The 10,638-nt window shown below is 29.6% G+C and overlaps 3 protein-coding genes across 3 annotated transcripts in view; 1 reads left to right on the plus strand and 2 right to left on the minus strand.

Moving 5' to 3' along the window:
- The window catches only part of LOC108763899 (uncharacterized), a 3,438-nt gene extending 1,648 nt beyond the window's left edge, over positions 1 to 1,790 (plus strand). Inside the window, exons 3-4 of the mRNA XM_018511821.1 lie at positions 739 to 954; positions 1,184 to 1,790. Coding sequence (XP_018367323.1) covers positions 739 to 954; positions 1,184 to 1,609 — 642 coding nt within the window. The 3' untranslated portion in view covers positions 1,610 to 1,790. The remainder of the gene's footprint in view (positions 1 to 738; positions 955 to 1,183) is intronic.
- A 414-nt stretch (positions 1,791 to 2,204) lies between these two features.
- On the minus strand, positions 2,205 to 5,444 carry LOC108763900 (ADP-ribose pyrophosphatase, mitochondrial). Its single transcript, XM_018511822.1, has 2 exons — positions 5,026 to 5,444; positions 2,205 to 3,091 (listed from the first exon to the last, which is right to left on the minus strand). The coding sequence occupies exons 1-2, from the start codon at positions 5,282 to 5,284 to the stop codon at positions 2,457 to 2,459; spliced, it is 894 nt and encodes a 297-aa protein (XP_018367324.1). The 5' UTR covers positions 5,285 to 5,444; the 3' UTR covers positions 2,205 to 2,456.
- Positions 5,445 to 9,588: 4,144 nt separating this feature from the next.
- The window catches only part of LOC108763941 (pleckstrin homology-like domain family B member 1), a 28,388-nt gene continuing 27,338 nt past the window's right edge, over positions 9,589 to 10,638 (minus strand). The window contains exons 12-13 of the mRNA XM_018511898.1: positions 9,998 to 10,255; positions 9,589 to 9,926 (exon numbers count right to left, since the gene is read on the minus strand). Of these exons, the coding sequence (XP_018367400.1) occupies positions 9,738 to 9,926; positions 9,998 to 10,255 (447 nt within the window). The 3' untranslated portion in view covers positions 9,589 to 9,737. The remainder of the gene's footprint in view (positions 9,927 to 9,997; positions 10,256 to 10,638) is intronic.

The raw sequence follows: 10,638 nt of genomic DNA on the forward strand, positions 1-10,638 counted from the left end.
AGAAATTTAACTGCCTATTACGGTCGGAGCTGGATTGCTTTTTAAATAATTCAATCTTGAATTATTAATATATACTATATATGTACTTGCATATATACCATATTGTAGTTTTTTTCAAACTGCACGCTGAATTGTTTTTCTGGACTAAATAAATGCAATTAAAACTACTTTAGTAATCGCGAATTAAATTGACAAGCAATTTAATAATTTGATGCTGTCATCAAATTATTGAAAAAGACTACTACAATATGGTATATATGCAAGTACATATATAGTATATATTAGTAATTCAAGATTGAATTATTTAAAAAGTAACGAAGATCCAGCTCCGACCGTAATAGGCAGTTAAATTTCTAGTATTAAAATATTTATTTATTATAAACTAATTAGTGAATCTCAATGAAACTTTGCATAAGTTATTTTTAGTATTTAAAATATTTATATAAAAAAATTTAAATTTTTGTTATTTAAAAAATTTTTATTTATAAAAATAAAACTAACATGAAATAAAATAAAGAATATAATAAAGAAAAATATGTTGTTCCATAAAAACAGAATGTTATGAACACAACTTTCACATGTATGTAGTTTGTTTAAAGCGTAAATATTAATATATGTTTTATGCTCTTACAATCTCCTTAAAATTTTGTTAAATGTTTAATTTCCTCTGTGTAAAGAGACTAAGTGTAAAGGTTTATATTTATACATATAGATTTTATTAATTTTCTACATCCTTAGGCATTCAAAGAGGCTTCTGATGAATTTACAAAAACTCATAATATAGTAGTAGGAGAATATGAACTTCGTTTTGGTATTAAAGCTTTAGAAGAAAAACGTTATACAGACGCTTTAATGCATTTCTCTGCGGGTGCTAAATTATCATCTCCCGGAAGCATGTTCAATTTAGGTCTATGTTACGAATTAGGCATTGGAACTTTGGCAGACCAAGCAAAGGTACACTGTAATGTCTAAATAATATTAAAAATTCAGAAATGCGAGAAACAACTTTAGATACTTCATTTACTAAATAATCTGTTTAATCTTTTTTTTATCTTTGCACAAAGATAAAAAAGATAATTAATATCTATATGAAATCAAAATATATCGATGATTTGAAAGTGTGTGAAAAGATATATATATATATACTTGCAAAAATATATATAAAAATATGATTTGCCTGCAGGCTGCAAAATATTACAATGATGCCGCGGCCCATGATCATGCAGATGCGTTATATAATTTGGGAGTTTTCCATGCCCAAGGAAGGGGCGATTTACCAATTGATATTGATACTGCGCGCACTTATTTCACCAGAGCAGCAAAATTGGGTCAGATACAAGCGCAACTTGCACTTAATTTAGAAAAAGCTGAAACTCAATCGAAGAAAAATATTTATACTGTACCGAACATAAACTTAAAGAATTTAGATTCAAAGAAAAATAAAGAAAATGATGCACACGTTAAATTAAGCGATTTCACGGTATTAAGAAATATTGGTGACACATTCGGTATAGTCACAAAATCCAATGAAGTATTTTTTGATTTTCTAAAAAAGCCTAATCAAACACCCATTATGATAACTACAAGTGATTGTCGCGTGCCATATTAAAAAGGTATAAAAATACTTTTGTTACCTCAATGTAAGATTAAATGAAATTGTGTATAGTGATATAAAAGGTACTAATTCCTACATGGTATTATTTTGCGTTATTTGTTTAATTTTTCTTGTTTTACGCTTGTAATATTTTAATCGAAAGTGTGTGTTTTACCGAAATCAAATTGGTTATGTTATTCCAGGAATATGTATTCTTGTATATTATTACATGTATTATATGCATAAGTAGATATACGATATTCATACAAATACTTGCTCAATTTATGATATGTCGCGTTATTCAGAATTTTATTATAAATTTTGAAATCCTATATTTTTATTTAATTATTTCCGTAACATTTTTTTAAAAGGAACCATTATTAATTTATATACGCTTAGCTTAAAAATTCTTTGTTTTTAAAGTTATTAACATACATAATTTTATGGTACATTTATATATACATACATATAAATATATATATGTATATTATGTATGTATGCATATTAATATGTGATTTTAAGTGACTTTATATATATATATATATATTGTATATACATATAATGTTATATTTAATTCGTGTTTAACATGTAATCGATATTTTTAAATGTATATTTTGTCAGCTCTTGTATTGAATGATCTTATTTTATCTCTAAAAACGTGTATTAAGTTTAAGATTTTATAGCATAGTTTGACGATAGTAATGTTTATTACTCTTGTGCTCTGCAGTGTTGTATAGGTATATGTATAGGTATAGTGTGTACATATAGTATACGTATAATACAAAATAAGTTTTTAAATAATTATTTAGTTTTTTAATATTTTCTTTTCCTATATGAGGTCATCGTAATTATACACTGCGCTTTACCAATGCGCTTTGCGTCGCGACACAACTGTGTTTACAAAATCACTATGATTGGCATATAAATTTATTTCTTTATTTAAGTCCATCCATCTTACATTACACGCATCGTCCCCAGCCTTCAATGTGAGCTTTCCAACGACATTATTTTCCTCGTCGTGAAAATTTGTAGCTACTGTCTCCATCCAAGAGTTATCAGTATTTCGCGGATCGTCCACATATCCCTTGTAAATCTCGTCACCTTTTGTGAAGAATTCCGTTATAGAATTTTGAAGGATCTTTCTTTCGGCGTCATTCATTTCTAAAAAGTTCAGCGCTTCCTCCATGAATTCTCTCATTAACGTGGTAGAAACCGTCTCATTTGGATCAATCATTCCTCCTGGTATGGCCCATTCACCGGAATCTCGCCTCTGTATCGCGACGAATTGTAAAACGGGTTTCCCTGTTTGCTTGTCTACTTCTACAATTCCCACATTATCGCGTTTCCACCGTGTAACGATAGGATCTGCAGCGTGATTCGGTCCCCATCGGCCGAGAAGTCCTCGTCCAACGATACCAGTTCGTCCCACGGGATTTAAGGGGTAACCATCAGCGTTTACGACATAGTTACCCATAAAACTCTTTCGATTCACCTTGTCTATGTATCAAAAATTATATTTCAAATATAATTTATAAGAAAAGTTAATACATAGGCCGTGTTCTAATATGTACACTGCCAATGTAAAAAAGTCTATACATTACGTTTACATTACATTTATTAGAGGAAAGCCCACTATTATGAGATGCCTAATATAAGAGCAGCGTTTCTGCTAAACTAATAAATGCTATCTGTTGATTTCACCATGAATGTATTGCTCTTAGGTTGAAAATTATTTATTGGAAAATTTATTAGATCATTATTAGATCGTATCTGTAGTAGTAAAAAAAGATTTTAGAATTTGTATGTCTCCAAGTTTCATTGAAATGTCTTTAAACCTTGTTTATTATTTAATTAGTAAATATTTGGTATAGTTTTTCATGTAGTGATAGAGTAAGATCATACTAATAGAAAAATATAGGATATGTTGAATTGCTTAATTACAGAAGTTAGATTTGATGATCGTAAAACCGTAAGGTGTGGAACTCGTAATGTGAGATACTTTAGGGTACTTCTAATGCTCCTAAGTCTGTCTGAGTAACAATCGTTGTTGAAGTATGAATGTTATTGTACAGTAATAAAAAGGATAATCGAAATGAACATCGAATTCCTGTTTCTGCGATGCTTGGTTCTAACTACCTAGACAAGTCCTGGGTACAACGTATTGCTCATTTTGCGCGCACATTGGCTGTCTTTGTTTGTATTTTAGAAACATTAAATAACAATATCGATGTACTTTGCGCTTTATTATCGATTTTTCGAGGTATCTCATATTGATATGAGCATAATTTTTTGATTTTGTGATTTGCTCATTTTTTACATTTCTCTAATTTTCAGAAAAAATAGTATTTGAATTAAATTTTACATGACAGTATCTTAAAAAAGCTTATTAAATTCCCTTTAAAATGACCTATTATTTTTAATTCTGTTCATACCTTCCAGAATTTACCTAAAATGAACTCGATATCTCATAGTAGCTCTGGTAAAAATTTTTCTCATAATTTTTATATAAATTGGAACATTTTTTCGGAAATACTCAGAAATATTCGGAAAGTTTACATCTTCTCTCAGAATTTTTTATACAAGTGAATTCTGAAATATTCTGAAATTTCTCATCCCATAATTAAAAAAAATATTTTTTTAATATTTTAGATTCTATAACATTTCATCAGAAATTATACTTACAAAAATCTTAGAAATCTTACGATATTTCATAATTTAATTAACATATATGAAAAATTCTGAGAAAAATTTAATTTTTGTAAAATTTCTGAGAAGTATTCCAATTCATATAAAAAATGTGAGAAAGTTATAAAATTATATAGAAATTCTGAAAAACTGTATGAAATATTCCGAGAAAAATTTTCACTAGGGACCTTTCCTCTATAGATTTTCAGTACTGACAGTAATTTTATAGCGGAGGCCTATTCTTTTTGGCTGAACTTTTGCACCAATTCATCTTTCTTCCTCTTCTTTCTTCCTGGAGAGAAAAGGAAGAAAGATGAACTGCAAAAGTTCAGCCAAAAAGGACAGGCCTCGGAATCTTAAAATATAACTTTTTAGGTGACACCTTCATTTCCTAACCCTAACCTCTCTTACAAATAAAACGCGCTAAAGCTGTGCGCCGTTTCGCTCATTCGCGCTTGCGCATTGCGGACGGAGGTAACAATCTACCCTTCTCTTTCTTTAAAATGTGGTTCTCTCTCGCACCCAACTTGGACACAGGCCACGATCCTTCATTCCCCTTCCAGGTATATATGTTCTAAGCTCGGAATAGTCCCATTGACTCGCATACGCAATATTGATCTATTTTATGTTTATGTTAACCTAGAAACTGATTTGAAATTTTCTTTATTATTTTTTATTTTTCCTTCGTTAATTTTTTAATCTTTAACTGAATTTATCAATTAGATGAATAGAAAAAGAGTAATTACCATCCACCGCATTCCATTTTGGTTTGAAAGTAGGTTCATTAATTTCTGGATCGGCCCAGGGTTTACCCTTAAGAGCAGCAGCGGTATACGCGACCGGTTTATATTCAGAATATTCGACTGTCCATGGTATTTTTTCATCCGGTACTATAAATCTTTTTACATTACTGGATGGATAAAAATCCTGTCGACACTTCTGGTGAAACAATGTCATGTGTCTGATATTCATGTAATGTCCAGGAGGCAATCGATGTGGCAGCATAACTCTTTTGATGCTTACTTCCAGTATTTCCAGTGGCGTAATGATCCGTAGTATGGATCAAAGAATTAACCTGGACAGAGCATACGCAGATACGCTGCCGAGTGCCGATTAGGACAAGGAGAATCCAAGTTTAGCGGTAAGGAGAAATCTTCCTGATCAGGTGCAGATCGAGTCATTTCAGTATTATTTGTTTATGCTTTTCTTGTGTGATAGCTACACTATGGTGATAACTACACATATATGTACAACACTCATACATAAAGTGCGTTCGGGAAGACACTATTAGCGCTATTTGTCATTCTATTCTCTTTTATGTCTAATAAATGATGAAGATAAAATGACACAAATAACACTTCTCCGAACGCATCCTATAGTGTTGTATTTTCCCGAGAAATTTTAATCGCTGGGAAAGAATTAACTTTTCTTTTCCGGTATTTTTCTCGGAAAAAACCGGGCACCGGGCAAAAAACATTTTTTTTTAATGGTACTCAACTTCTTTTTTCTCTAATTGTCTAATCTATTTTTAAATGTTTCCATTTAATATAACACAAAATATAAAACACTTCTGTGTTAAAATTTTTTTAAAAGACATTTTATTACAGAATAACAAAAAAAAAAAATATAAGTAATTATAGAAATATAAAAATATCATTACTGAAATTTTTTTAACACTTTTAAAGCTAAGCATAAAAAACAAAATACATTAAGTATTTAAAAACGATTAAAAAATATAGATAAGCTTAAAATTACAATGAATATTTTTGTGAAGATGGAAACGTGCAAAATAAAAACTTGATAACCAGAATCAGAAAATTTCTATAAACTATTCGATTTCATTTCATTATTTACTTTAGACATGCTAATCCCTATATTGTAAATATAATGTAAATTGTAAATAAAGCAATGCAATATTAAACAAAGCAATACTTGCAATGCTTTTTGCAACCTCAAATAAAATAATTTTAATAAATATTACGGATTTTTTTCCTTAAGGCGTGGGAATTCAAAAAGAATATTTTATTGTTTTCGTTTTCTCTTGTTTTCTCTTGTTTTCTCCTGACTTTTTTTTTCTTTATTACAACACTACACTCACATAATACTTGTATAAAACCAAATATATCCGAAACATTTGAGCGAATTTAGTCGAAGTGCGCTATATCTCTACCGGTATCGTTTAGTTGAAATGCCCTAAGGCCGGTCACATACGTTCAAGTAGACTTGTCAAGTATGCTTGCGCAAAGCCACTTGTACAAGTTTACTTAAACGTATGTGATCGGCCAAGACCGTGGTCCGATTCACACACAACGCTTAAAAATCATTTTATCGTTGTTGTTTGTCAAATGTTAAACGAAGATAAATGATGCTCATGAGCGTTGTCAGCATAACTCGAACCATGGATCTAAACTTATCAAGTACATTTGCACAAGTGGCTTGCGCAAGTATACTTGACAAGTTTACTTGAACGTGTGGGTCGGCCTTACCACTAATTCGACTATTCCTCCGACCTTTTGTGAAAACACTCCGTCCAATCTTTTTTGGTCATGATCGTGGGTCTTAGCTCTTATTTTGTACTATTCTGCAACTCTTAATGAAAGATGGTATCGTTACATTGTCATTGTGTAGGTATTATATGTATATAGTAAAAATGCTGCACAACAATAATATATAACTGATATATCGTTAAAAATTACAGAATAGGGGCCTTTGTATTCTTTGCATTCAAGATAAAGAAGTTAAAAAAAGCAAACCGATATTAAATTTATTTGCCATAAATTATATGTATATTATCAATATGCATTAAATATCAAATAGGAATCAAATAGGATGGAAAGAAAAATACAAAATATTTTTATATCAATTTGAATCTATATTTTTTACTTAAAAGTTTTAGCAGACTATAAAATCTTCGAGTTATAGCATTGTATTATTAGATTATCGATATCTTTTACATAATCTTTTAAATGAAACACATATATTTATTTAAATATGTGCGACGTTATTAAAATATGGTAAAAATGATATCGATTTTGCTATAATACTCTTATTACATAAAATAAGTCTCAGCTCAAGACGCACATAAATCTTTTATAAAATATAATAGTAAGAAGTCTTAGTTTATTTAATCCTTGGCATATATATATGGCATGATATCAAAATATGAATGTCACGCATTAAACTGTGATTAAAGTAACAGCACAATTATATGTTATATTTACAAATATTGGCTTTTTCCCTCCAGTTTTCGGACGTATACAAATTTTTGTAAAGTTTTTTTTTATTATAATTCATTTAATTGTATAACTTTCCACAAATCTTGTATTTATACGCTGGAAGACTAGATTAGAAGTATCTATAAAATTTAACACAAACCCTAATAACACTTATTTACTTAAATTGATAAAAATCCTTTTATAATTAATCTGGATGGTAATGAATAATACTTGCGCATGACGTACTGTTAATGCCCACATTTCTTCAAATAGCTCGAATAGTTCAGTGCTTGAAGTGCATGGATATTAGAAAACCATCGAAAATTTATAAGATTTATGTCTTTAATATATAAACTAATATAAAATATATTATTAGTATATGTATATATGAAACATTGTCTTTTAATAAAATTTTCGAAGCTTCTATTAACGTATTTATTTATTTTATTTTATCAAAAATATACGTTTTATGTACCATTAATACCGTTATTTTTACAATTTATGTGAATTTTATACATATTTTTAGTCAAAATATAAAAAAAATTATATCGTTCAATAATTTTAAAGAAATATTATTATACATCAAGAATTAATTTAAATTATACACTTCAAATACTGAAAGAAATAATTTTTCATGTTTTAGCTTGCATTTATCAGATTCATTACTTTTCTACAAAGTACAGATGAATCGAAGGATCTCGTTCTGTGTATGATATCGGTCTTATTTTGAATATAGATTTCTATATTAAAATGGATAAAATGATTGATGATGATATCTGATTTTTTACAGAGTTCTTTTACTATTGCGGATAAGCGTATGGCATTCTCAAAAAAATACTCCGGATTCAAAAAAAGAAACCGAAACTACTAGCGAAACTACAAACAGCAGTTTAAATTTATTATTGCATTAATAAAATTGTGTAAAGCTTAGTAATTACATTTAAACTTTTAAATTTATAATATTTAATTAAAATATCTCTTATTTTTGTTATATAAATAGCTTACACATTTTTTTAATCTACAGCTGCCTCGTTTATTTTTTAGAATTTAACAGCTTAGTTCTCGTACTTGTTCCTATTTTTTGACGTTGCTCATTTCTCATATAAAGCCCGGATTAAAGTTTTAAAATTGCGTCAACCGCAGCTAGCTTTCCCCACTGCATCTCATCCCCTACCGACGAGATGCCGTCGCTCCTTCGCTTCCTGCGTCGCGCGTCACAACTTCGTATAAGTGGCAGTGGGGAGAATCGTGAGGAAAAACCGCGCTACGGTCGACTCGAATTATTACGTCGGTCGGCGAATAATCTGGACTCTACTCACAAAGATACATGGAAATGCTTTGTAATAAGGAATATTACCTAATATAGAGAAATTTACTATTATAATATAAAATTATTAGATATTTCCAAAATACATTTAAAAAATAATTGTGTTATTTCTAATTTAGGTTTCATTTACTTTATGCATTATTAATTCGTGTTTTTAGTCACAAATTATTCTGACTTTAGGTATAATTCCTTATGAAATCTCTCATTACAAACCGACGTTTTTTTTCTATTGTTTGAATAAAAGATATCATTCCCGATGTATTTTTGCGCGCTGAACACGAATCCGGCAATGAAATTGCTCTCATTATGCCAAGATTTTAAAAAAAGTGAGGTTGAAGGTGTCAAAATTAACGTTTTTTTGACATATTTGTGATTTTTTTTAGCGAAGTAAATTTTTTTCTCTTTTGTTTACGCCATCTTAAAGTGCCAACTTTTATCTAAAATATATATTTTTTAATGCCGTACGAGAAGGTCTTGCATTCTGTTTTTTATGTCTGTAGACCATTTAGCCATAAAAGGAACAATTGATGTGACTACTAGAGATTAACTCGGTGAAAAAAAACGTACGGGGTTAAAAAAATATATTTTAAAGATAAAAGTTGACACTTTAAGATGGCATAAACGAAAGTAGAGAAAAAAATTTACTTCGTTAACAAAAAATCACAAATATGTAAAAAAAATGTTAATTTTGACATCTTTAACCTTACTTTTCTCAAAAACCTGACGTGATGGAGCAATTTCATTGCTAGATTCGTGTTCAGCGCGCAAAAATACATAGGAAATGGTATCTTTTATTCAAACAACAGAAACCACATCGACTAGCGTTATTAAAAAATCGCCATATTCTCATGTTATATGTAAAATTAAAAAATTTGAATCCATATCATAGAAATTTTTTTTTATAAATAAATTTAAATCAAATGCCATGATCAAACTCGTGATATCCTTCTGCACCGGTGAATACTACGTCTACCCAAACACGCATAGCTTCCGGGCTGGGTGCCATAAGATGATAAAGTCTAGATGATGTCTTGACGATGAACGTGAGGGATGGTTGTGGTGATCGGACGGTGTTCATATGATCCACATAGACTTCTTCGATCGACTACAATGTATTAATGTTGATTAGTTGATATTAATGTTAAAATTCTTAATAGATCAGTTCTCGGCATTTACCTGGAAGTAAATTACGCCGCGAGCTTTCTTGGATGTATTATCGCTGTAGTAAGATAACGTCTTCCGTCTGCGATCAAAAACGAACCATCGCTTGTTCCAATGATGAAATTTTTTACTCATCTTTGATAAATAACCACTGCAACTTGTTGTGTCGACCGTAACATCGTAAATCAAAGGTAATTGATGTCCGGCAGTCTCTATATGATGTCTTAAATCCAAAGACTCGGACTTGATCGGAAGATACCTCGTGAGTGGTCTCTGTAAAATTTATCCGTCGTAGAGAGAGAGAAATTTTAATTCATTAACATCAAAATAATACATCGAATAAATTGAAACTTTCTCGATATAAAACAGAATCGTGTGATATTAACAAAATTAAAGGGTCAAATTTTACTCGAAATTTTTAATAATTTTTTATGACGAACTGAATAAAGATACAAAAATGAAGTTTTAATATTTATACAACATATATATAAAAGATAAAAAATATATTTTTTATTGACAAATATTTATGTGTAAATATACGATACATATATACATATACATATATAACATATATTATATGTATATATTTTGTTTCTTTTTCGAGATCGTTTTGCAATAATATCTCGGCTTTCGATGGTTCGATTATAGTGAATTTT

This window comes from Trachymyrmex cornetzi, unplaced genomic scaffold (assembly GCF_001594075.2).
Source record: "Trachymyrmex cornetzi isolate Tcor2-1 unplaced genomic scaffold, Tcor1.1 scaffold388, whole genome shotgun sequence".
Classification (NCBI taxonomy): Eukaryota; Metazoa; Arthropoda; class Insecta; order Hymenoptera; family Formicidae; genus Trachymyrmex; species Trachymyrmex cornetzi.